The 27918-nt window shown below is 34.0% G+C and overlaps 2 protein-coding genes across 11 annotated transcripts in view; one reads left to right on the plus strand and one right to left on the minus strand.

The window, feature by feature from the left end:
- Positions 1-27519, minus strand: ANGPTL5 (angiopoietin like 5). Of its 4 annotated transcripts, XM_023536129.1 has the most exons (11): positions 27241-27376; positions 26668-26953; positions 24689-24803; positions 14533-14821; positions 12441-12585; positions 10694-10797; positions 9706-9799; positions 7406-7506; positions 5698-5818; positions 3514-3699; positions 1-575 (listed from the first exon to the last, which is right to left on the minus strand). In XM_023536129.1, the coding sequence occupies exons 4-11, from the start codon at positions 14626-14628 to the stop codon at positions 256-258; spliced, it is 1167 nt and encodes a 388-aa protein (XP_023391897.1). In that variant the 5' UTR covers positions 14629-14821; positions 24689-24803; positions 26668-26953; positions 27241-27376; the 3' UTR covers positions 1-255. The 4 variants fall into 4 exon arrangements, with proteins under 4 accessions (XP_023391897.1, XP_023391895.1, XP_023391896.1 ...); XM_023536127.1 differs by lacking the exons at positions 24689-24803; positions 26668-26953 and adding an exon at positions 27438-27519 and having other exon boundaries at positions 14533-14610; positions 27241-27313; XM_023536128.1 differs by lacking the exon at positions 26668-26953.
- The window catches only part of CEP126 (centrosomal protein 126), a 93516-nt gene continuing 92598 nt past the window's right edge, over positions 27001-27918 (plus strand). For all 7 annotated transcript variants that reach the window (XR_002782541.1, XR_002782542.1, XR_002782543.1 and 4 more), the window contains exon 1: positions 27001-27242. Coding sequence is in view for 4 of the 7 variants with exons in the window: in XM_011369441.2 (XP_011367743.2) it covers positions 27115-27242 (128 nt within the window). In the remaining 3 variants the exon portion in view is untranslated. The remainder of the gene's footprint in view (positions 27243-27918) is intronic.

The raw sequence follows: 27918 nt of genomic DNA on the forward strand, positions 1-27918 counted from the left end.
TTCACTTAAAACAAATTTTATTATGTATTGTTAATATAGTTAGTAGTAAAAGCATACATGGAGGCATGTTTTCTTTTATAAAAGTCAAAAATTAAAGAATTCTTATTATACTCTTAATTATACCCTACATGTCATCATCTATAGTTAAATTTTGGCTAAAATGTTTGAAACACTCAGTAAAATGAGAAGCTGAGTAAAATCTTTTATATATTATCAAAAATAACTGTAGAATGTGCATTACAATTTAAGATGAAATTACTTAAAATATGGATTATAAGTTCTTCTAATTTTCATTGAAACAGATTTAATTTTGACAGGTAAGCTGTTTTTGGTCCATGTGCCCCACTGGATTCCAGTTGCAAACAGTTTTCCAGGAAAGTGATAAATGCCATTCAGATTTGCTAGACCACATTGGTTGAACCACCAGCCAGTATTGTTATTGAGGTGACTGCAGCTCTTCACAGACTGACCATTGACCAGGCATGCAGGGTGACATCCATCATTATCAACATCTGATGTGCTAAAAGGCATTGCATTTTGATTATCTTCTTTTTTGAAGCCCCGAAATGCATCACCTGGGTAAAACAGATTTTTTAAATGGCTAAATTTATAGGCAATTTTTGTAATTTTAATTGACCTTTACCAGCCTATTATACAAAAGCATTGCATCCAGAAATAAGATTTGAATTATGTTCTTTAAGGTATCATATTACAAATCCTCCTCCAGATTGTAATATGCCAAAATCTGATGATGAATTCCTCATCATGATAGGTTTTTTTTTAAGTGGACATTTGATATAAAATCACAATCTAAAATGGAAGTTTGGCTGTATAAACATATCAAATAATTTAGGCCAAAGAAGGTGGTGTATAGACCTGTCACTCTTCTGGGAAGAGTAATGTAATGACTGATCATTTAGGAAAAGAAAATAATTTACACGAATTAGATTTTCATGCCACTACTATTTTATAGCACTTTAGATAGAGAGGTATGAATGAATGTGAAACTTCTACCTTTAAAAAACTTAGATTTGTAACTGCAAAACTTGTTTTGTTTTATTTATAGGCTACCAAGTTTATTAAAAATGCCCAATACCCTCAAGAAAAAATTAGGTACCCTATTGAGATGTGCCTTTTTTTTCCAATGCTCTCCACATGATATATGAACTAATTGGATTGTAGTTAAAAACAATACAATTTTTAAAGGGCTTACATTGGACATTGTATGTACAATATCCCCAATATTTGCAATAATTTTCAAAGATTAAGGATCTTAGCCAAGGTAACCCAATTAACTAAGTGGCAGGGGTAGGAGACATGTTTTGTTTTATAAAATTTATATAAATAAAAAATTCTAATTAGTCCCATTATACCTAGATTTCACTAGGTAAACTCTGCTAATATATTTGAACTAAAAGTGAAGCTATGTAAAATCTTTGAAAAATTCAAAGCCCATATGCTTCCAAATGTTTGAAGTCTCTTGAGATATGTCTTTGAGGAGTCTGGAAAACTTCATTAGTGGTGGTGGCGTATCCTATACTTATACCCAGAGCCTCTGACTCAGTTCCTCATGGGAAGCAAAATGCCCATACTGCAAGTATTTACGGAGATAATATATTTTCAACATCCGTACAGGACAATACTTTTCAGAATTTCAGATGAGAGAGACAACACTTACAGAGCATTGCCTAAATTATATGATCCCTCTACCAATACTCCTTCTGGAGGAAGTCCAGCCCTCAGAAGGATCATACAGCAGATTGGACTCTCTCTGAATTACATTTAATAAATTATTTCAAAAATGTAATGTATAGATCTATTTTTTGAGAAATAACTCATTAAAACTCGTCATCATGTTTTCTGTGAGAGTAGTTAGAAAACATGGCACTTTGTTTTCCTTGAGAACCCAGAGAAATTCCTCTCAGGTTTTACAATCAGAAATATATATCTTTTTCATGGAACAACCAGATTGTTCAAATGTTCAACTTTCATATTTCTATATTTGCTCTGAGCTCAAAGTCAGATTTGTAGCCCACTTCTACCATATACACAATCACACTTATCCCTCTGGTTTAATCTATGTTCCTGTCTTTACAGTCTATCGACAACTTCTTTATTTTAACTATATTATGTGATCAACAATTGAAAGTTACTTAACAATCCTTTTGGGAAAATGTAGAGTAGGGCATGCCAAAATTTGAAAGTTCTATAATGAAGAAACATTTTTGCCATTATAAAATTCATTTCCCACTTAGATACTAATTGTCTTTTAGGGACCCCACATAAACTTATCCTAACATAGTATGTTCCATATTTAGATAGTTCTTTATACTTTTAGAGATGAAGCATTAAAAATTATATACTGTAACTCTTTAAAATTTTTATTCTATATCAAAATTTGAAAGATTTCAGACTTTTACCTAATATCCCAAGGCTAAACCCCCTCAGATGTCATAGATTCCAGCCATACCAGACAACTCTTCATACCTAGTAATTTTCCTACCTCTGTGCCATGACTCAAGCTTCTCTTTTTGCCAACATTCATTTGCCAAAAGCCTATCCATTTCTCCAAGTACAAATCAGTGGGTCTCAACCATAAGGATGCCAACATATCCATCTGTGAACACAAATACCTGGGCCCAAATTTACTGAGTGAGATTCTGCAGGACTTTCAAAAGCTTCCTGGGTTGAATCTAATATAAACTCTTATTGAAAAATACCTTTCCATAATGATTTTCTGTATGCAATTAATTGAAATCATTTTCTCCCTCCTTTTAACCCCCAAAGCTCTATTAGTCTTCTGTATTCAATTTATTTATCCCATCTATATTGTTATCATTTAAGGAGCTAAGAATATATCTCATTCATTTCTGGATTTCTAGCACCAAAAATACATAAGCATTGAAATACAAGAGCATTGAATTTAGTTTTTCTTAAAGTTAAAATTCTAGCATCAAAATATAAATTTAACATCAAGTATTTTGAAGTTCTAACAAATTAAATGTATTTGGAAATGAGTAGATGCACCAAGATATAGTGGAAAACATTAAACTAGTTTTTCTAATAACCTTCCTGGGTTCTTGCCCTGGCTCAAATGTGAGGAGCTGGGAATCTTGGGCAAGTCACTTAATCTTTCATGTTTCTTCACCTGTAAAGTGAGAAGAGTGAAGATCAGCTCTAACGTTTTATGACTTCTAAATGCCAACTTCTCTGAATGTGAAAATGTCAATAATACTTTCCCAGCCTCACCCACAGGCTCTCTATCTAAAGAATCAACTGAGATTACGTATGGCAAATTGTTTTAAAGAGTCTAAAGCACTTCAAAATCATAATGTAGTGCAACAATCACAGCACAGTTTTGAAACTCAAGACCTGGCCAGTTTTCTCATTGCTAATCTTTTCTGTTATTGGTCGTATGTCATTACCAAGAAAAATGCATTCCTTTTATCTTCACCTAATACTGAGTCAGTTATGTTTAAATCTTCTGGATCATTTTAGGAATAAAGAACTTACCAGCATTTCCTGAATACCGGCCTAAGTGCATTTTAAAAAATCTTGTTTCATTCTCCAGCCAAAAATTATCATATGATGCATAAGCCAATGTGTCATCTTCAGATTCCAATGCCACATACAGCATAAAACTGGTATTTTTCTGATTTACGATATAAAAAATCTTTTTTAGTCCTAGCCAAAATTCACCTGTAAAAAAATTTTTAAAAAACTTTAAAAATATTTTTCATACAAATTAGAATAACCCTTGATTATTGAGTGTTTGGTGTTGTTTAATGTTTCAATACCTCTGAAACGGCTCACATAAATTGCTGGAGGGACTAAATGGACCTCATTAAGATTATCAATGTTTGACTAATTTACAGAAAAAAAAAATCCACTTCTACCTCACTAGACTAAGGATAACTAGACTGTTTCATTTTTATTTCCCCAAATTAAAATTTAAAATTCATTTAAAGATTAATTAAGTAAAAAGTCAAGTTTTACCTTAAAACATGTCAACAAAAAGCTAATAGAAATATTATGGCAGGTAACGAAATAAAGGGTACTGGTAAATATAAAAGGTTTAACCTCCAAATCAGTACCCCTTAAAGACACATTTTCTGATAAAGCTCAGCTGAAATTATTTTTTATGTCTTTAAGAATAACACTTTATGAACAAATATTTCTTTGTTATAATGCAGCTTGTGAATCACCTACGAATGGATATGGAATGTAGCAACACTGGTATATCCCCAGGTTTTGGGTCAATATTCCCAAGAAAATTACAGATCCAGGATGAGTTATTAATCTACCTAATTCAGACTGTAGATTTCTTGCATGTTCTAGCCAACAGCTTCCTACCTCTCCCTACTGCGTCTAGTCAAAACAAACTTCAAAGAGTTGAGGGACAGTATGACAGTACTCAAACTCTTAGAACTATAGGTAAGATACTAAGTCCTTCTCCAGAGCTTACAGGGGTATTTTTGCTACATGCCCACTTAGAATTGAACATTATCCTGAAGAAGTACAGGAAGAAAGGCGGTATAGGAAGTAAGAAAAAAAATACAGAAAGTAAGATGGGTTCCTAGGGGTCTATCTAGTATCCCCCAGTTTATGACTCTCCATTTTAAATTTCCCTGCCATCTTTCCCCTCTACTCTAACCCCAAATTTAAGACTTAACAATATATTTAACTTAATCCAAGTTTTTAAAAAATATGTACCCAAATACAAAGATGTCTGTTCACATGAAGGATAACTGCCTAAAGACCTTTGTGTCAAAACTCACATAATTTCTCCATAGAAATAAGCATAATCTAAGGAAGATGACAATCTAGAGCCTGAAATCAGGAGGAAGCGCTCAGTGGAAATTGAGAGGATAATGCTGAAAAAATACAAGTATATTAATTGCACTCCATAGCATGGCAGCTATTTGGCCTTGTACATGATATTTTATTATGTTTCATGTCCCTTGTAAAATCACTGGCATTTAGTGCTAAATCCTTGGATGACATTGTTATGGAATGCTAAAGATTTAAATTATAACAACAGCATAAAAATGATCAAAATTAAAATAACAGCATAAATAACCATAAAAATAATCAAAATCACCTGCAAACATTCCAACTAATATGAAATTCTAGAGTGTTCAGAAATACTGATATTTCTATTTACCTGCAAAAGTGATGCTGTTGTGTAGAAATAATGTAAACAGCTTTTACAATCAAACTGAGGTTTACATTTTTCAAATTTTGAACATACTGATTTTAATTGATATTTTTATAAAACACTACTCTTGGTTCACATATTTGATTTTGTACAGCCACATACCTAAATTCTCCATTTCATTTGTTTGTGTAGACACAGCATATCTGAAGAACTTAAAGGTTAATGACAATTCTGTCCATTCAGTTTTTCATTCTACAAATAGTTTTTGAGCACCTGCCAGAATTCTACTGGGTGCATAGTAGATACTTAATAAACACCCAATTTAGAATTTTCAGATAACATTTCAAAAGGTATCTAAAAATAAAGATTTCTAAATTTTCAATGGAGACATACTTTTTAAAATAATTTGGCACATTAAGAGAGTGATATTCACAAGAATTTGCTATTTTTACTAATGATTTGACCAAAAGACACACAGTCTATAGGCATAATACCAAAAAGAAGAATAAAAGATAGAAGAGAAATAAATAAAATTTGACCTAAAAGGTCACCAAATCCATCCAGATAATCACACCATAACCTTTGGAAATCAATTATCCCATCAATCCTTTTCTGTATCACAGTCCATCCACCTCCTCTGTAATCCATGTCACACATTACCTAAAAGCAACCCAGAAAAGACAAAAATAACATACTATTATTTTCATTCTTTGATATAAAATTTATGCTTCACCCTTAAGCCTAGAGAAAGAGAAGATACTTTCATTGCAACTTTCAAAGCAATTATAATGAATATATTCCTATTTTTTAATCTCTAGAAATAATTTTATCATAAAACAAAGTTATAGTTACTCTAAGTACAGTCTACATATCAGTCATTTTTAAAAAATATATAGGTGTTTGTAGCATTTTAAGGTTATTCTCATTCCTTAATTTTAAATATTTTTCAATTTAATAATAGTACTAACAAGATGTGGCATAGTGATGTCTTTTTTTTTACAAATTAACATTTCCTTTGAATTAAAAATGCTGATTTTTTTTAACAGACTGTAAAATATGCCCATGTACCTAAGATTGTTCTGTTCTCCAAAAGCCTACATTTAGATTGGAATTTTGAGACAGAAAGGCATAATCTGTGCCCCATCTCAGCAGGCATTCATCTGTTCATACTGTGTAAAATGCCCTCAAAAGGCCAACTGTAGGGTACCCATAAAAATGACATAGGGAGGAAATAAGAGTAATTCTCTCTATTAGAAACTTCCCACACACAGGGAAAGTCAGTGTGGAGAAAGTTAGAGAACCAATGCTTTCCCACAAAAGAAGTAATTATGCATCTCACTCTTCAAAAATTAGAAGCCTTCCCTTTCCACATTTGTTCAGGTCCATTTTTGAATCTGTAGGTGAAGTAATTTAAGTCATTTAAAAAAAATTATTTCCCTCCTAATTTTAAAATTTTTTACATCTTGTCAATAGATGTCAAAAAATAATGTTAGTAACTTTAAATATAGAAATTGGTAGTATCTACTTACAAAAAAATTATTTTATTGTGTAATAAAGACTATCAATAAAGTGGAATATCAGTATCATAAATTTTCTTATGCACAAAATGCATCCAAAAATCATATATATATATATATATATATATATATATATATATATATATATATATATATATATATATATATTCAAGTAGGTAATTTCTAGTAGAAATTTATTCTAGAAATCCTAATATAGAACTTGAGTAATTTATTTTATTCAATTTAAGAATGGATCAGTTTCTCAATCTGTCTCACATTTTAATGAATGTTTTTGTTAATTATTAGTTTCTTATAAAATCACTTGTCATCTAAAGAAATTATAACCATATACGGGAAGGAATCAAAGTATTTTTAGTCAACTACAAGGCAAAGCACATCATCATTTTCTAATATCCAGAAGCAAATTAAAGTAAATAAGTATTTATATTGCACAATTCTGCCTACCATAAGGATAATATGAGATCTTACACTAAATGGATGTACCTTAAAAAGCATAACCATGAAAACTCAAATAGAGGAAGGAAAGATTCTCTAGTTTCTTTACATGTTCATGATTTGTGTAAAAAATTCCAGAAAACTAAAATTTTGAAACTGGAACTTTTACTAACTTATTTAAAATTTTTGAAGAAAAAATATATTAAAACAATTAAATTTTAACATTAAGTTGGTTGGATGTTTATCCTATTGATATAATAACAAAAAACTTTACCTCAAATGGGTAGCTAGATCCTTCTGGATAGATTATGTATAAACCGCTTGGTGTTTTGGTGACAGAGCCAATGGTATCTTTAATATCAGTACAATCTAAACCTAAAAAATAAAATTAGTTATTTAGGATATTTTTAAGTTTACACTTAAGACAGTCATTTTAGTATAGAGAATTAACAGTGCTATCTGAAATTATTATAATTTCCAGTAATGATAGGATGATTTTAACATTTGGAAATGAAAATTGATCTTAAATTTAAAAATAAAGAGAAAATATATGGACGAACTGGGATTAAAGAATATATGCTGCAATAAATATAATATCACTGTTAGTTATTTGTATTCAATACTGTTTAAAAGTTTCACTTGGGATCAATATTTATTTAATTATATTTTATAATTATATATTCTCTTGCCCAATAAATAACACCCTTTTAGAAATCTAGGCTTGTCTTAGGGGCATTATATGTAAAGGTAATTTATACGTATGGGGAGGAGAAAATCCAAAGGAGTAAGTGTATTAACTACTATTGGCATATCATTGACTATGCTATTCAAAACTTCAGAGACACTGATATGTTAGAGATCACTACTACCAATAGCAAAGGGAGGAGGGGAAAATCACTTTTTTCATCAAGCAAAAATTATGCTTGAAGCTAGAGCCTGCTCTGCTGACAATAGTTAGAACTATAGCACCCTGCAATCACCCTCTTCAAACCATTCAACTTGCCAAGGAACTGTAAACATAATAGATGGATATAGATATTACATTTTACTCTAATATACTTTATATTATCTTTTATAAATGTAATAAAATAAATTCAACGCTTACAAGTATCAATTACCCAGGAAAACAAACATGTAAAGCCTGGGACTCCAGAACCAGGAGACTGCATTAGAGTCCTAGTTCCACTTCTCACTAGCCAAGAACATTAGCTAAGTTACTTAACCTCTTTTCTTCATGTGTAATACCACCATCATCATCATAATCATCATCATCATCATCATCAATCATCATCATCATCATATCTACTTTTTAGTGTTATTCTGATGATTTACATTATAAGGCATTATGTAAAGCACTTAACACAGTGCCTAGCACACAGTAAATACTGAGAAGATGTCATCTACAAAAAGTTAGCTATGACAATTTTTGCTTTCCCTTTCATTTACAAGAGAAATAGATTCATTGCCTTTGTCCTGAATTGTTGAGATATTAGAATAACTTTATGAACAGACATATGATAGAAGTTCACAAAGACTGACCTGGGTTGGAATTTCTCTTTTGCCATCACCATCCAAATAAGTATGAATAGAATATTTAGATTTTTCTGGGCTGTATATTCCTCACCTAATGATAGCAAACCCTTATATTGTCTTACTATGCATCAGGTAATATTTTAGGAGATTTTCATGAATTTCATGAATCCTCACGAAAACCTTATGAGGTAGGTACTATCGGTTTACCGATGAGGAAACTGATATTAAGGAACCAGTGGATAAGGGATTTGAAAAAGGCAGTCTGAAATCAGACTCCGTGCTCTTCACTACCATGTTACTCTACCTACCGAGGGGTGGTTATGGGAAATAAATGAGATACATTAAAATAATACAAAATAATAGCATGTAAAAGTGCTTGTCTTACTAATACCTGACACATAGGAGATTCTCAGTAACTATTTATTTCCTTCTCTTTGTAATGAAAAAAGACAGATCATACACTAATAGGCCCTCAATGATATTTATCTGCTTGGAATTTCTTGATATAAATTCATATTGGTAGGATTTGTGGGGCATTTTTGTTGGAAACAAAAATGTCATAGCTAGGAATTACTATACTGTATTTTAGTACAAAAAGTATTAAATTCCAGTTTGCTTCTGTCTTGTTTCTTTTTCTTTTCAAATTTTAAGTCTCAATTTATAACACTTCAAACATGTCAAAAATACTTTTTACAGGTGGAAGGAACTCTGAAACTTTCTTTTCTTCTAACTGAAGATTAATTATTAATAAAATGTAAAGGGGAGCCCAGAATTCAATTACATAAAACTATGCTGTTTTCAACAGATTCAGAATATCTATATGCAGCCATGGCTTTCAAACAGTCAGAAAAGTTTTTCAATTTAGGAAAGTACACATAGTGTGGGTTGAAATTTGCTTAATGGCAAGTATTAGTCCTCTAATGTGTTAGATAATAGTGAGCTGTGTTTTTTAAACAAAACTTCTAAATGCACCAACCTGTTCAGGAAATTTTTAAGCAATAAAAGACAAGTATGAAAAGGCTGAAATATCAAAGTTCTCACCATGTGACTGAACTGGTCTGTGCGGAAAAGGATCCAGCTGTTTTCTAAAAACTTCAGTAGTCAAAAGAAGAACTCGATTCATGAGCTCATTTACCTAAATACATGTGCACAAATATAAGTAAATTTATATCTGAACAAACTTCCTTTAGCTGAATTCTATAACTGATATCTCTAAGCCTCTTATAAATCCAGCTCTGAAATGTAGATAATGTTCATTCTCTACATTGAATTCTTGTTCTAACAAAGTAGTAAAGGCATAGCTAAATAGCAACCATTAAATTCAATGCCATTTAACTCCTGCACATTTTTATCTGCTCATTTCTTCATTTGACTGCTCTTACAGATCTGTTCTTTATATCTTGCCTAAACCATTGCTATAATTTCTTATCTGGTTCCCCTGCCTCCTTCCTCTGTTTTCCCTCAAGTTATTCTCTACTCCAGCTGCCAATCTATTTATTTCATTTCCCTGCTCAGACACTTCAGTGACTCCTTGGTGTGGCATGATTTAGTTCCTATTTCTTTAAGTCAGTTTTCCTTATATACCCTTACCTCATCAGCCACTCCACCACTGCACTAACTGCAAGTAGTTCCCCAGCATGGAATGCCCTAGCTTTCTTACCTAACCTTTGTGACATTTGAAGCATTTTTTTCATCTATCATGACTCAGCTCAAGAGTTCTATCATCTGGAAAGGTTTCTCAGATCTCAGATCTTAGATATCTCTTTTGTGTCATTCTAACAGCATTCACAGCATTTTCAATACATTTTTCTGCTCTCCTAGACTTATAACGCTTAAGTGAAGGCTTTTTTGTTGTTATTGCTTTCTGTTTGTCTGAGCCTCACTATGGTACCTCTAACATAGTAACCACTAAATAGATACCTGCATTAAAAATGTTAAATAATTGCATTAAAAAGTTAAATAATTGTACTTCTAGCTAAGTATATCAATGTATACATACAATAACCACACAATACTCAAAAATCCATACCTGATTAGATAAGTAATCCAAGGAAGCTTGTTGCTCATCCATTATCTTTCTTAGTAGTTTTTTGGTACTTCGTGTGTAAGAAATAATAGAATTTTGCAAATTTCCTTAAATCATAATAAAAAGTGTTTATTAAATATTATATTGTTATAGAAACAAATTACAATGAAAAATAATAAGTTTCAATGATTTTGAATAAATACGTAAACAATAACATCTTTAAATACTCAGTATTGTATATGCTAGTTATATTTTTTATTTAACTTGAGATTAATCAAGAACACACTGCTTTATCATTTCTTAATAAAACTATGTTTCTTAATAATTTCAATTACCTCCAGATCATTTAATTTGATGTAATTGAGAGACAAGATTCTGAATATCAATTCTCACTTTATAAGTTGAGAGGTATAGAAGCAGGAGGTATAAGACTAATCGATTCTTACTTTATATATAAGAAAGTAAAAAATGATAATCTCCTATCATGCAGTGTAATTTTAAAAATAAATCTTTTAATTTTTTTCTATTAGTGCTATATTTTTATATAAAAGAATTGCAAACACATACATATACACACATAATAAATCTTAATCAAGTTTTGGTTGGTTGGTTTCTGATTGAATTTTCATTATATTTTTTCCTTTGTAAAAATGTATTAATTTTAAAACACTTATAAAATAGTTGGAGGAACAGTACAAATAACTTTTTCCTAAATCATTTGAGAGCATACTGCCATGATGACCCTGGAGATTTCAGTGTGTATTTCTTACACCAAAGACATTCTCTACAACACAACCATCAAAATCAGGATATAAACATTGACTATCACATATTTCTTAGACCTCATGCAAGTTTCTCTAATTATGTCCTTTGTAACAAAAGGAACCACATATTATTGCATACATTATTCTTTTAAAAAATATTTTATTTCTACATTCTTAATTTTTACTCTAGCAGTAGAATCACTTTAATAATTCTTGATATTTTAAAATTTACTTCACCATGTTTCATCTCTATTTTACTTTCAGTCTTTAACTTTCTATTAAATTCTTTTTGGTTTTAGACATCTTTCTTAATGGACCTAAAGCTACACTCACTGGTTTGAGAAGCCTGAGACAACTTGTGTTACACATAGAATTAAGCACATTAAAGTGAGGTTTTCATACTTTCTGACCTAGGAATTAAAGTCCTGTAAGAACTTGATCAGATTATCATCTCCTCCACTTCTGATTTTCCTTCTTCATCTCACCCTCTATGTAAATATGTAGACCATGAAAATCACTACACTGTTACTATGTAGTTTTAAACAAAATTTGAGATTTTAAAACTTTTTATTTTTATGTTTTGTTGCATAAATTGCTGTGGATTTATACTATATCTATTGTAGCAGTTACTCAATATTAATGAATTCTCTCCCTCAAAACTAAGGTGATATTTCCAAGTGTTTCCAATGGAAGCAAGAAAATAGCCCTAGGCAAATTGACACAATACTGCTATCAGTCACATCTGGCTTGCCCCTTCCTTCTGTGGTCTATTGATGCCACAGGACTATATAGAAGAAGGATTTGTTCATTTACCAAATATTTACTAAGCTCATACTATGTGTGCAAAACACATAAAACTTCTGGCCTAGGATGATCAGGACATATATAAAATGGCCCAAACAAAAGCTAAAGTATATTCTTTCCACGTCCAACCTAGAAATAACAAATCATATACCTTTATAGTTGTGGTTATTTTTAATACTTACTACACATGAAATGTTTTTCTTCTCTTGTAATTTTGGTTTTAACATCACATGATTCCTCACAATCTTCCTTATAAACAGTATCATAACTTTTATTTTCATCTTTTGCATTAGATACATCTTCCACAATGTTAACTACTGTAGAATCCTTTACATTAAAAAATAGAAATAAGAAAAAATATGTTAAGTATGATATATGACCTAATACACAATAAATAAAAGACTATAGAGAAAAGATGAAGTTTCAGAACATAACAAGGATGATCATTAGGGGAAAAAAATGAAATGAATTGGTTAGTTCAAACTTACACAAATAAACCCTATGGGTAGATTTTGGGTGTGAATAATAAGTATATGTTAATTTAGTCCTTTCACTACCCTGTTTTCTTCTCAAATTCCAAAAGGATTTATAGTCATCCCTCATTATCCATGGGGGATTAGTTCCAGGAACCCTGTAGATACCAAAATCCATGAATGTTCAAATCCCTTATATAAAACGGCATAGTATTTGCATATGACCTATGTACATCCTCCCGTACACTTTAAATCATATCTAAATTATAATGTAAATGCTATGTAAATAGTTGTTATACTGTATTGTTTAGGGATGACCAAAAAAAGTCTATACCTGTTCAGTACACATGGAACCATTGTAGGCCTAACTGCATAGTAAATGTCAGCAACAACATAACATTTTTTCCAAACATTTTCAATTTGCAGTTAGTTGAATCTACAGATGCAGAACCCACAAATACAGAAGGCAGACTACATTTAGGGTCTACTTTCTATAACCATGGCTCTATGGCCTTGACCTTTAACTTTTGCACATTTCTATGTGTGATACAGTGCTAAATCATCCCTCTGCTGGGAATCTTGCAATTTGAAGTTCCTTGAACATGACTAAGAAGTTTCCCTGAGATACCTACAACATTTCTATGCCAAATGGACTTTTTGTCACCAATTATTAGAAATCATGTTGGGAGGAGGAATGTGTAGGAGAATTGTTGCCTTTGTAAAAAACTAAAGTATTTAGAGATTTGAAAAGTAAAGTATTCATAGGCTTTTAAAGTATCAGTAATAACGGGGGGAAAAAAGCATGGAATTTTGCTTTGCAAAATCAACAACAGATGTCATTTTTAAAAGCCTGTCATTCCAAAAGTATGTCATTCCAAAGGTATCTATTTTTGTTGGTACTACTGGTTTCTTCAATGTTACAATATTCTCTGGTTTAAGTTATATAGATTTAAATGACTCTTATTTGTCCTCCTTCAACCTGGATATTGAGAGAAATGTAAAGAGCTAATCATATTATAAAAGATATCTGCCCCAGAAAGATACTCATATTTTGTTATATAAATCTATTTTTAATTTTTTTATTCTTTCTCTTCTACTCCTATAACTAACTACTAGATTTTTTAAAAATCTAGGTTACAACTATATTTTTTTATATCTAAATAAGATTCTTAAAACTTTAGTATTTTAGAGAATTAAGTTATTAATATTTCTGTAGCTTTCCTAGAACATATTTCTTCTTCAGCCTTGGTACTTTGGAAATTAGTATTCATACAGTGGCAAATACATTTCATAACATTTTAAAATTATAAACCAATATTTAATTATATACCATTCACATACTCATTTAGTCATAGTATCCTATATACTATATTAGCTATTACTCTGACATTGTTTTGAATAAAATTTTCTAATGTCCTAGATAATCACTCATAATACTATATTTAAAATATGAAATTTCATAGAATAGGGTTTTTTTGACAATGAAGTTAATTTTTTTTTTATTACCTACCAGATATTTCATGATCAAAGTTAATCAGAAAGTTGCTGGATAGTTTTTAACAGAGATCTGCAATTTCTTTAAAGTATTTTCACAAGAAATATGTTGAGTCAATCCTCAATTTATGGTTTACTAAGTTTAAAAATAATATTATTTAAGCAAAGTTTCAGCATTTCTAAATAAACACTTTAATTTTTTTATAAATTATATTGGGTAGTATAATCTTTTCAAACATCTAACACATATTTTTAAAACCATATAATGATGCTTTCTTAGCTAAAATAATATTGCTGAAGTTCTTACCGTAGATTGATGTCCACAGTTACGTTGTATAGCTTCTCCACAAATAAAAATACATATATTTAAGAACAAGAGTGAAGCCTGGGGAAAATACATCATATTTTTCTTAGAGAAATGAAAACCTTCTTCAAATATCAGTCAGCTCTCTGTGGAAGGAACTGCAGTGTCTAAAGTCTTCACTCAAAAATTTCTGGAACATGTCCAACAAAAACACAAGCCAATACTTACCAGTTTCCATGCCCTCTTTTGAAACAACATCCTTCATATGAAAAGAAGGTAATCTCTAGAGAACCTGTTATTTGAAGTTACAAAAATCCTTTTTTATCATTACATACCTGCAGTATAAATCCATGCTTTTAGAATATAGGCAATAGATAGATGATAGATAGAAAGACAGACAGATAATAAATGTATAAATTCATCAGTTTTATAAGTCAGATCTATTTTGCCTTAAGAAAAAAAGGCTTTCATAAGCTATACCTCAATAATTATAAACTGGTTTGCATAAAAATAATAAGAAAGTAGAAATGAGTGATAGAGTAGGAACAGTATTACATTAGAGCTATTTCTGCTGTGGACCCTGAGAAAGAATAATAATAATGGTTCCTGGTGACCTTTAACTTTTGCACATTTCTATGGCTCAAATCTGAAAACAAAAACAAAAACAAAAACAAACAACAATAAAAAACAGAGCCTAGCAGCCATTTATAAACAGAAGCCTCTCACGTAAACCACATCTCAGGGAGAAAGCTGCACTAAGCTATCTGCTTCTCACACTGAACTACCTGCCTGCACTGTGTTCCTGCCATCTGAGCCAGCCCTTATAAAGGAGTTCCTAGTACTTCAGCCAACAGGACAGAGGCTTTCCCAGCTATATTCCCCCATCAGCATCTTCATCAACCAATTAGAGTGGCTCTATTCTCCAATCAGGACAGTGCCTTCTGAACCAATCAAACTGCAAGGATTTGAAGTCCTCATTTACATGAGGATGAACCAATCATGGACTAGGGGTGTGGACTTCTGTTTTTATAAGTCAGCTTGCCTCTGGCTCAGGGAGCTCATTGTCTCTTTCCACTGAAGTCTGTATTTCCCTATCTGGAGCCGAAACACCGAAGATGAAACACTGAAGGTGGCTTGCTAGAGCAGAGCAGAGTAAACCAGTGCAGGGCAGAGTGGAGCTGACCATACTAGAGCGGGTAGAGCAGACCAGACCAGAGTATAACAGAGCTGTCTAGCCAGACAGGGGCCTGGCCCCATGGCTGCCTCATAGCCATGCTGCTTCATAATTGAGCTGTAACACTCCTGAGCTGTTCCATAGCCATGCTGTATCACATTTGATCTGCTGGCACTGAATAAAGTTTCCTTCATCATTATACCCCAAACTGGGGATTCTTGTTGGTGTTGAATTGATGGCAATAACCATCAGTTGACATTCTGAAGTGCTAAGTAGAAATTTAATCAGTCTACACATATAGAGAGGATAGGTGATTCAGACTTAAAATATGCTTATAATTGAATTTAGCTATCAGTGATTGTCAAATTAGGGCTTTCTGGTCAAGATGACGGGCTAGGTAAAAGTGGGGCTTGCCTCTTCCCATGACTGCATTAAAATTACAACAAAATTATAAAAAAATCAACTTGGAAAATCATCTGAAGTCTAATTGGTCATAACACATACATCTGAGGATATAAAGAAAAAGTCACATAGAAACTAGTAGGAGGGACAGACATGAAACTGGGCATAGTAGTTGAAAACCAGGAGGGAGAGCTCAACTACAGAGGTCCCCTGAAGGAATGAGGGGCCCTAGCTCTTCACAGGGGCTCCCCAGCCCAGATTTCCTGTCCCGGAAAGAGGAGTTCCCATAAAATCTGACTGTAAAACCCAGTGGAGATTCCTGCCAAATGAGAGAGATGAAAGGAATCTGAAAACATAGACCTCTCCCTTACAGGGCCTGTGCGCACACTCACTCACCTGCAGACATTCACCCTGGGCTTTGGCAGAGGGTCGGCAATTCAAGAGGCGCAAGAGACATACAGGGAAAGATTGAATTGTACAGCATGGGGTGAGGGCTGGAAAGACAGCTGCCATTGTTCTTTTGTCTGGCCCCCTTCTGGGGCAGTCTACAGACAGTCTCCATCTTGACTCCATTAAACCTACCCCCAACACAGCTAGTTCTGAAACTGCATTGGCCCAGTGAGATTGGCACACTCCATCCCATGTCTCCCTGACATCGTGCACCAACCAAACCACAAATTGCATGCAACAAGCTCATTCCCAGGCAGTAAGCCACACCCTGTGCTTGCCCCGAGCCATGAATTCGAGAACAAACAAAAGTCCTCAGTTTGCGCAGCATGCTCATAGCCCATGCATCCTGGGACAGATTTCTGATGGTGGGCCCCAAGCCCCACCCTGAGCTAAAGTATTTCTTAAACAAATCTTGGTGTCTGAAGGCCTAAGGCAGCAGTAGATGGCCTTGCTGCAATCTGAGACTTCTATAGGAAGCCACAAATTCAGCATTGGCACAAAACTGGATTCTTCAATCCGAGTAAAATCTATTCACTTTGCCCTGCCCCACCCAACTCTCTTATCACTCAAAGCCTCTTTCAGCTGCAGAGTCATACGGGCAGCTGGCAGACAGCCTTGGGACTTGAGGCACATTTATCCTTTTACTGAACTGCCCCAGGCCTGGTACTGGGGGTAACTGACTTCGGCTTGCAGTGTGGTCTTTCCAACTCACCTCCAGATCCAGCAGAGATAGCAACCATCTATGGATCATTTTGTAGCTCCTATTAGGTAGCCCTGAGCAATCAAAGGTAGCAGCTGACCTTGACCTACAGGGGAGCCCCTCCCAAGTGTCCCCAGAATAAACACACCTGGAGGCTGGCTTCAGACCACAACAGAGCACCATCTGAGTAGCCCTCAAAGTGACACACCCAAAGGGTGGTCTCAACAGGTACACAGGCCTGCTAGAGTGAATCTCACTCCATGGGGTCAGCCACCACACAGCAGCTCATACCTTATGAGTGTGCCAATCCCCACAGCTAGTCAGCCCAAGAGGCAACGCCATCCATTGACGTAGTAACAACAATCAAGGATTAGCTACAAAAGAACACACACAACCCACACAAAGAACATACTCAGAGCCCCTGGTACAAGTGATCAGAGACACTCTGCCACTGGGTCACACAGAACAATTACTACATAAGGCCATCTGGCCAAGTCTGGGAGTTATAATAAATCTCCTAATACACAGAAACAAACACAGAGAGTCAACTAAAATGAGAAAACAAGAAAACATGCCACAAATGAAAACTCCAGAAAAAAAAAACTAAACAAAATGGAGGCGAGCAACATGCCAGAGACAGAGTTCAAAACAATGATTATAAAGATATTCAATGAATGTAGGGGGAAAATGGATGATGTCAGTGAGGACTTCGACAGGAGATAGTAAGCATAAAAAAAACATAGAAACCATAAAAAAGAACAAGTCAGAAATAAAGAATACAATAACTAAAGTGAAGACTACATTAGAAGGAATCACCAGCATATTAGATGAAGCAGACGATCGAATCAGTGAGTTGGAAGACAAAGTAGAAGAAAACACCCAATCAAAATCACAATAAATAAATAAATTAATTGATTAATTAATTAATCAATTAATTAATTTTTTAAATGAAGACAGTTTAAGAGACCTCTGGGACAACATCGAGCATACCAACATCCACATCATAGAGATACCAGAAGGAGAGGAGAGAGAGCAAGGGATTGAGAATTATTCGAAGAAATAATGACAGAAAACTTTCCTAACCTGGTTAAGGAATTAGATATACAAGTCTAGGAATTGCAAAGAGTCCCAAACAATAAGAACCCAAATAGACCCACATCAGACACATCATAATTAAAATGCCAAAGAGAGAATCTTAAAAGTAGCAAGAGAAAGACAGTTAGTTAACCACAAGGGTACTCCCATAAGACGTCAGCTGATTTTTCAACAGAAACTTTGCAGGCCAGATGAGACTGGCGAGAAATATTTAAAGTAATGAAAAAAAAGAACCTAGAACCAAGAATACTCTACCCAGCAAGACTATCAATTAAAATGGAAGGTGAAATAAAGAGCTTTCCAGACAGCAAAAGGCTTAAGGAATTCATCACCAACAACTCAGTATTACAAGAAATGTTGAGGGGACTTCAGCAAAAAGAAGCAGGAGAAAACCATTAAATACAGCTAATAAAGTGGCAATAAGTACATACTTATCAATAATCACTTTAAATGTAAATGGATTAAGTGCTCCAATCAAAAGACATAGGGTAGCTGAATGGATTATTATCCATAGCTTATGGATAAGAAAACAATACCCATACATATGCTATCTACAAGAGACCCACTTCAGATCAAATGACACACACAGACTGAAAGTAAAGGGATAGAAAAATATACTTAATGCAAATAGAAATTTTAAAAATCTGGGGTAGCAATACTTATATCAGGCAAAATAGACTTTAAAACAAAGGCTATAATAAGAGATAAAGAGAGCATTGTATAATGATAAAGGGATCACTACAACGAGGAAGCATAAACCCTAGTAAACATATATGCACCCAACACAGGTGCACCTACATATATAAAGCAATTATTGACTGACATAAGGGGAGAGATCGACAGTAAAACACTCATAGTACACTTTAACACCCCATTTACACCAATGAACAGATCTTCCAGAAAGAAAATCAGCAAGGAAATAGTGGACTTAAATGACACACTAGACCAGATAGATTTAATTGATATTTTTAGAATATTTCACCCCAAAGCAGCAGAATATACATTCTTCTCAAGTGCATGTAGAACATATTCCAGGATCAGTAACATGTTAGATCACAAAACAAGTCTTGATAAATTTAAGAAGACTGAAATCATATCAACTGTCTTCTCTGATCACAATGGTATGAAACTAGAAATCAACTACAAGAAAAAAACTGGAAAATACACGAACACATCGAGGCTAAATAACATGCTACTAAACAGTGACTGGGTTAACAATGAAATCAAAAGATATCTAGAGACAAATGAAAATGAAAACACAACAACTCAAAATCTGTGGAACACAGCAAAAACAATCTTAAGAGGGAAATAACATTGCAATACAGGCCTACCTCAAGAAACAAGAAAAATCTCAAATAAACAATCTAACCTACACTTAAAAGATCTGAAAAAAGAACAGCAAACAAAGCCCAAAGTGAATAGAAAGAAGGAAATAATTAAGATCAGAGCAGAAAGAAGTGAAATAGAGTCCAGAAAAACAATACAAAAGATCAGTGAAACCAAAAGCCAGTTCTTTGAAAAGATAAACAAAATTGATAAACCAGACTCATCAAGAAAAAAGGAGAGAGGACTCAAATAAATAAAATCAGAAAAAAAATAGAACTACAGATCTCACAGAAATACAAAGGATCATAAGAAAATACTATAAGCAATTATATGCCAACAAATTGGACAATATGGAAGAAATGGATATATTCCTAGAAATATGCAATCTTCCAAGACTGTGAGTCAAGAAGAAATAGAAAATCTGAACTGACTGATTACCACCAATGAAATAGAATCTACTGATTCAAAAACCTCCCAAAAAGCAAAAGTCCTGGACCAAATGGCTTCATAGGTGAATTTTATGAAATATTCAAAGAAGAATTAACACCTGTTCTTCTCAAACTATTCCAAAAAATTCAAGAAGAGAGAAGCCTTCCTAATTCTTTTTACAAAATCACCATTACCCTATCCAAAACCAGACAAAGACATTATAAACAAAGAAAACTATAGGCCTATATCTCTTATGAACATTGATGCAAAAATCCTCAACAAAATATTAGCAAACTGAATTCAGCAATACATTAAAAATATCATATGCCATGATCAAGTTGGATTAATTCCTGGGATGCAAGATTGATACAATATCCACAAATCAATTAATATGATACACTGCAGTAACAAATCAAAAGATAAAAACCATACGATCACATCAATAGTTGCAGAAAAAGTGTTCAACAAAATCCAACATCCATTTATTGTAAAAACTCTCAGCAGATTGGGTATAGAAGGAACAAAGCTCAACATAATAAAGGCCATATAAAACAAGCCTACAGCTAACATCGCACTCATTGAGGAAAGGCTGAAAGCATTTTCCTTAAGATCAGGAACAAGACAATGATGCCCACTTTCACCACTTCTAGTCAACATAGTATTGGAAGTCCTAGCTACAGAAACCAAACAAAAAAGAGAAATAAAATTGGAAAGGAAGAAGTAAAACTATTATTATTTGTAAGTGACATGTTACTATATAGCGAGAACCCTGAAGAGTCCACCAAAAAACTGTTAGAACTGATCAATGAATTCAGTAAAGTAGCCAGATACAAAATTAGTATTCAGAAGTTGGTTGCATTTTTTATACACCAATGATGAACTATCAGAAAAAGAAATTAAGAAAACAATCTCATTTACAATTTCATCAAAAACAGTAAAATATCTAGAAATGAAATTAACCAAGGAGGTAAAGATCTATACTCAGAAAATTATTAGACATTAAAGAAAGAAACTGAAGAAGATAAACAAATGGAAGCCTATACTGTGCTCATAAATAGAAAGAATTAACATGATTAAAATGTCCGTACTACCCAAAGCAATCTTTAGAGTCAATGCAATCCCTATAAAAATACCAATGGCGTTTTTCAGAGAACAAGAACAAATAATCTAAAAATTTATTTGAAATCATATAAGATCCCAAATAGCCATGGCAATCTTGAGAAAGAAGAACTAAATTGGAGATATCACACTACCTGATATCAAACTATACTATAAGGCCATAATAATCAAAATGCTATGGTACTGGAATAAAAACAAACACAGATCATAAAGATCTGTGGTATTGGCATAAAAACAGATCAATATAACAGAATAGAAAGCTCAGAAATAAATTCATGCCTATACAGTCATTTAATCTACAACAAAAGATGCCAGAATATGCAATGAGGTAAAGACCGTCTCTTCAATAAATGATGTTGAGAAAATTGGACGGATGCATGCAAAAAGTAAAACTGAACCACCTTCTTATACCATATACAAAAATAAACTCAAAATGAATTAAAGACTTAAATGTAAGACTTCTGGAATTACTTGAAAGGCAAATGAAAACTTATTATAGAATGCTTGTATTTTCTTTTATCTCTCTGGAACCAGTATATTGCTGGCAGCTATTGTATTAAAATAAAGTACATTTTCACTATTATAAAAAAATAAGATCCCAAACCATAAAACTTTTAGAAGAAAACATAGACAGTAAACTCTGATATTGCTATTAGTAATTTTTTTCTGATATATCTTCTCAGGCAAGAGAAATAAAAGAAAAAACAAACAAATTAGACTACATCAAACTAAAAAGCTTTCACACAGCAAAGGAAACCATCAACAAAATGACAAAACAACCTACTGAATTGGAAAAGATATTTGCAACAATAACAACAAAAAAATAAACAACAAAGACAAAAAATCCAATTTAAAAACGGGCAGAAAACCTGAACAGGTATTCTTCCAAAGAAGACATACAGATGGCCAAAAGACATATGAAAAGATGCTCAAGATCATTAATCTTCAGAGAAATGCAAATTAAAACCACAATGAGATATTACCTCACACCTGTTTGATTGGCTATCATCAATAAATCATAAAACAAAAAAAGTTGGTGAAGATGTGGAGAAAAGTGAACCCTCATGCACTGTTGGTGGGATTGTAAATTGGTACAGCCACTATGGAAACAGTTTGGAGAATTCTCAAAAAATTAAAAATAGAACAACCTTTTGACTCAGCAATTGCACTTCTGGGCATTTATCAAAACAAACCAACAAATAAAAAAACACTAATTCATAAAGATATATGCACATCTATGTTCACTGCCACTATTCACAATAGCCAAGATATAGAAGCAACTTAAGTGTCCATCAATAGATGATTAGATAAAGAAGTTGTGGTTCATATATACAGTGAAATATTACTCAGCCATACAAAAAATAAAATCTTACCATTTTCAATGACACAGATGGACCTAGAGGGTATTACGCTGAGTTAAATAAGTCAGACAAAGATAAATACCATATGATTTCACTTATATGTGGAATCTAAGGAACGAAAAAAACAAACGAAATGAAAATGAATTCACAGACACAGAAAACAAGCTAGTGATTGCCAGAGCGATGGGAGTTGAGGGGCTGGGTGAAAAGGGGGAAAGGATGAAAAAGTACAAATTAGTTGTTACAAAACATTCACAGGGATGTAGAGTACAGCATGGAGAATATAGTCAATATCATTGTAATGGCTGTGTGTAGTGTCAGATGGGTGCTTCAGTAACTGGGAGAATCACTTCATAAATTATATAAATGTCTAACCATTGTACTGTATACCTGAAACTAATATACATTTTTTTGTTAAATGATGGCATATTAAGTGCATTAATTGATTTGTATGTTTTACATCTATATTGTTAAAACTTTAAAATTTCTGAGTATAAAGGACCACTCTGAAAATTGATAGGTCAATGTCTTTGACAAGACTTCAAATTCTACTATACAATGACTCCTCTTCATTTTGTAAACATGCTTAAGTCTTCACTAGCCTCAAATTAAGATGCAAAGCAAAACTTGCCTGAGTCTTGCTTCCTGTTCAAGGTATTATTTTCTCTATTTCCTTTCCTAGCCTGAGAACCACAGGGCAGAGCCCATAGTTTTTACGGTACTAGTATAGTGATTGGTAAACAATAGGTACTCAAATATAAATTAACATCTTAAGCTATCTATTCTCTAACTTGACTTTCTCACCATCTGTTATTTAAACCCAAACAATTCTTATCTATTATCTTAGTGAAACTTTCAAGTTTCTCCAATGAGGCAGTATAGGGTGGTTGTGAGTGTTGGCTCTGGGATCAGACTGCCTGGGTTTGAATCTTGATTCCACCACTCCTTTGCTCTGCAAACTTGGGCAAAGTTACCTAATATCACTATAGCTTAATTACTTCCTTTGTAGAAGGGGGTTGTTTAGGTTCAATGATTTAATATATGTAAGCACTTAGCACAGTACATGGAAAACAATAAGCACTCAAATGTTAGGTGGTGTCATTATTATTATTATTAATTAGACTCGATCTATAATACAACTCTAACACTGTTCACAATGTCGATGATTTTTAAAATCTTAAATTTCTATTTGAAGTCTTATGAAATTGAAATGAAGATGGCAGAACTTTAGCAATTTTTAATCAGCCAGACGTTAAAATTCTTTGTTCTTCCACAGCTTGCCCAGAGACAAATTCAGGAAATTCTTACTTGAGCAAAAATTATTTCAGCAGAAGATGGAAAAAATAGCCTCAGCCAAGATAAAAATGAAACCTCAATAAATTGTTCATCACAGGCTGCCTCATATAAAGCGTAAGGTTATAATGGTATTCAAATTAGATGTTATATGAACATCCGTTGTAAATATGAAGTGGTTATTATTAGTACATTTTGTAAATAGAACATATTTAACAATTTATGAGACCATGTTAATAAAGTTGGGTGTTTAATAGGCATCTCACATTTAAAATGTTTGAAGTCTAAATCTTATCCTTTCTCTCACCCTCGAACTATTCCTCCCTACTTGGCAAGTGGCAACACCCTTTATTCAATTGTTCCACTCCAAAATCTGAGAGTCACATTTAACTCTTTTTCTTCCTACTCACTTGCCACAACCTTTCATCAACATATCTTATTGGCTCAAAGTTAATTCTGAGTACTTCCTGCCACTCCCATTACTACCATAACAGTCCAAGTTTTCATAATTTCTCACCTAACCTACTATAATAATGTTCAAACTAGCCACTTTATATCTAGTCTAAATTATAGTCTAAATTTCCCACAGCAGCTAGAGTGATCCTTTTTTAAAGGCTAAATTAGATGATAGTACTCACCTACTCAAAATTCTCCAGTGGCATTCCTTCCATTGGAAGTTTGATTTTATATTGATCCCTTGCATACTATATAAGTCTCCACTGATTATGAAGTACATCCCCCATGCACTTCTCCAATCTCATGTTGCTGTTCTTTAAACATATCAAGTGTATTACTACCTTTTATATTTACAGCATCCTCTGCCTATAATATTCTTCATCCAGATATTTGAATGGCAACCTTTTTTTCTTCATTCAGACTGCTGGCCTTATTTCCCTTCCTCAGAGAATTTCCTTGAGTATCCTACCTAAAATAGAACTGACATCAGTCTCTATCTCCCTACGCTACTCCATTTTTCTCATAGCACTTTTCACTACATGATATATTCTGGTGGGGAAGAAAAATATAGATACAAGCTTCATGAGCATAGGGACTCTGAAGTTTTGTTTACTGCTGTATTCCCAGCACCTAGTTTGCCACATGCTCAATTTAAAAAAAAAAAAAGATTTTATTGAAGTATGAAAGAATGAAGCATTATATTTAATACAGATGTCTCTTCTGACAAAATATAGAGATTTTAGTATATTCTTTTTATTATTTGAACCATATTTGCCTTTCCTGTCAAGAGAGTTTATAAATGCCTCAAATTATTTTTCTACATTCTAAATATCTAATCTTAAAGTCTTTTTTAGAATCAGGACTATACAACTTAAATAAAAAATGAAAAAATTGCTTAATAGCTTGAAGAAAGAAATAATCTGAAAGTCAAAAAATCATTCCTGTGATTTAAAAAATGCTGATATTTAAATTTTTTCTTCTTGGTTATCATTGTAAAGCAACATTTGAATGAAGAATGTTTATATGAGCGACATTTGTAAGCAACCAAATTATGCTTCTTAATGCTACTATATCATGTAACAAAGCAGTAAGGTGCCTGGAGTTCTGATATACTAAATTAATATAGCAAAAGCTAGAGTTTGAGGAAGGCTAAACATGCCTAAATACTCCAAACAGCAACCATAACCTTCTCCCTTTCATTTGCACTTTGCACTATCCTACTTTTCCTTCTCTCTTCTCCCTCTCTCTGTCCCTCTCCCTCTCTCTCATTGGCCCTAGAGAAATTTTTGATGATAGCAGCGGGAACAGAATCAAGGTCAATGCCTGTAGCTAAGCCAGTTAAAAACTTGCCAAGGTAGTTAATCATCCAAATGCACACATTTAGGCCTTTCTCCACCAATATTATATATTATATCCTCTTGGCATTGTCCTGAAGAAGGCTTATGTGTTTTGCGTTTTAAATCAAAACGGGATTTGTTGTGGCACTTTAAAATCTCAGTCACCAGAGCACATTCCAATTTGGTCATTGCATCAAAACTTGAAAAAAAAACTTAAATAGTTTCAAAGGAAAAGTTTGTTATTTGAACTCTAAAAATGAACAAATTGATCACAATGGCAGAAACATTTGAATGGTGAGTGAGTGATCTTTATTTGGTTTGTACATTCTGCTTCCAATCTGGGAATTTTTCCACCAAAAAAAAAAAACTTGGCTGAAATATAGTCAGAATTTATATGTACTTTTATAATGGGCTCCAACAAAAAGTCTCAGCCTTTTTTCAAAATTTCACTTGCATAGCTATTAACCTGATGGCTCGAAAATCATTAAGTTTTCCATACTTCCTGAAACAATTTCAATATGCTCTCTTTTGACATATCTTCCCAGATTACTAGGTTAAATTTGGACTTCTTTCCAGGCCACCAATGCTGTGATAGTCTATTTCCAGAATCTGGCAGCAAGGCAGGCACCATTTTAGTGTAGACCTTTTAAGTAGGGAAATGGCAAGGAAGACGACTGCCAAAGTAACAGCAGAAGCATCATAGAGTTGGTGAGAGAATGCAGAGGAAGGAAATTTCCACTTAAGGAGCTTTTTAAAAGAGAAGATGTTTGGGGGATAGAATGCCCCGAAAAGACTCACAAGTCAAAGCCCACAACAGGATTCGGTAGTTTACAGATCCTATCCTGAATTATCTCTGAGGCAATCATTTCAGAATCCCCATGGTGGTGTTGCCTGTATCTGGGGATTTTGCTTCTCACTGTCTTTCATCACTTTCACTACCCCCACGAAAATATCCTCATAAAAAGGGAGGTAGAAGTGAGTCAGCCTCTAACGTACAATTTAACTCTCAGCTCCTGCAAAGGCTCGGGTCGCTGGAGGTGCCAAGGTTCCTACCCGCCGCGAGCAGAGACGCTTGGAGCAGGAGGGGCAGCCAGAGTCTCCTATTGGTTGCTCGAGAGCCCCGCCCCTCACCGCCCCGCCCCCTGGTTTCTGTCGCGAAGGACGCTGTGTCTGTTGGTTGTCAAGATGGCGTCGGCGTCGGCGGGGTTGCTGCTGCCACCTCTCCCGTTGTCAAGCCAGTTCGCTGCCACTGCTACCGTCGCCACCACAGCCACCAGCGCCGCTGCGCGAGAATCAGAGCTGCGGCTGTCAACCCTTCCGCGCCCGTGACTCGGGCCCTGAGACAGAGTGTAGGGAGGGGCCGAGGAAGAGGAGGAGGAGGAAGTGGGAGCTGCCATGAGGGAGGCGCGAGGGGCGAGCCGGGAGACGGTGCTGAGGTGAAGGATGCTGGCCTGGAGGCCGGGAGCCCGGAGCGCGGTCGCAGGACTGGGCGCTGAATCCTCGGACACCCGTGACAGACCCCCGCTCAGCCCTCGGTTTAGCGGCGGGCATCATCGACCTGGCGCTTACCTGTATCCTTGGTTGCCGGGGTAGCGTGTTGGAAACGGGACCCATCTTTTTTCTCATTAGATTCCCATTACCACTGACGAAGGTAATAGAAAGTAGCCAGTCATCTTAATGCGAGTGTTTGCTTTAGCACTGTCGTCGCTCCCCTTAGACTGGAAATTATACCGTTTTATCCTATTCTATGACCGATTTCCTCCACCCTTGTTATCGTACCCCCATTCTTCAACTTCGTTGTAAAATTTTTGCGAATTTCAAAATACATCAACTGTGTGTTCTATGGGGATTGTTTGCTTGCCTTCTAGAATTGTCATCGTGTTCTTCATATTATTCATCTCCTGATTAATCAGTCATGCCACTTGGAGAGAATTCCACAAATAAGTAAAATGTTTTGCTATTTTAAAGAGTCCATTTTAACACTTAACCTAACACCCTAATTCATTTACCAGGCTACTAAAGCCTAGTACAGTTGGGTAATTTGTTTTGTTTTCCATCCTCTGCCCAGTCTGTTGTCAGAGAGACAGCAGAGAAAATGAGAAGCAAAAGACCTGAACGCTTCATGCTTGGTTATATCTGACCTTTTCCTAAGAATTGATCGAGCCCACCTTTGATGTTGCTGTTGATTGCATTGCAGAAAATTGAATTTTCAAAATATGTAAACCATATTTATTCCTTCAGAGAATG

The sequence above is a fragment of the Pteropus vampyrus genome, unplaced genomic scaffold (assembly GCF_000151845.1).
Source record: "Pteropus vampyrus isolate Shadow unplaced genomic scaffold, Pvam_2.0 Scaffold148, whole genome shotgun sequence".
Lineage (NCBI taxonomy): Eukaryota > Metazoa > Chordata > Mammalia > Chiroptera > Pteropodidae > Pteropus > Pteropus vampyrus.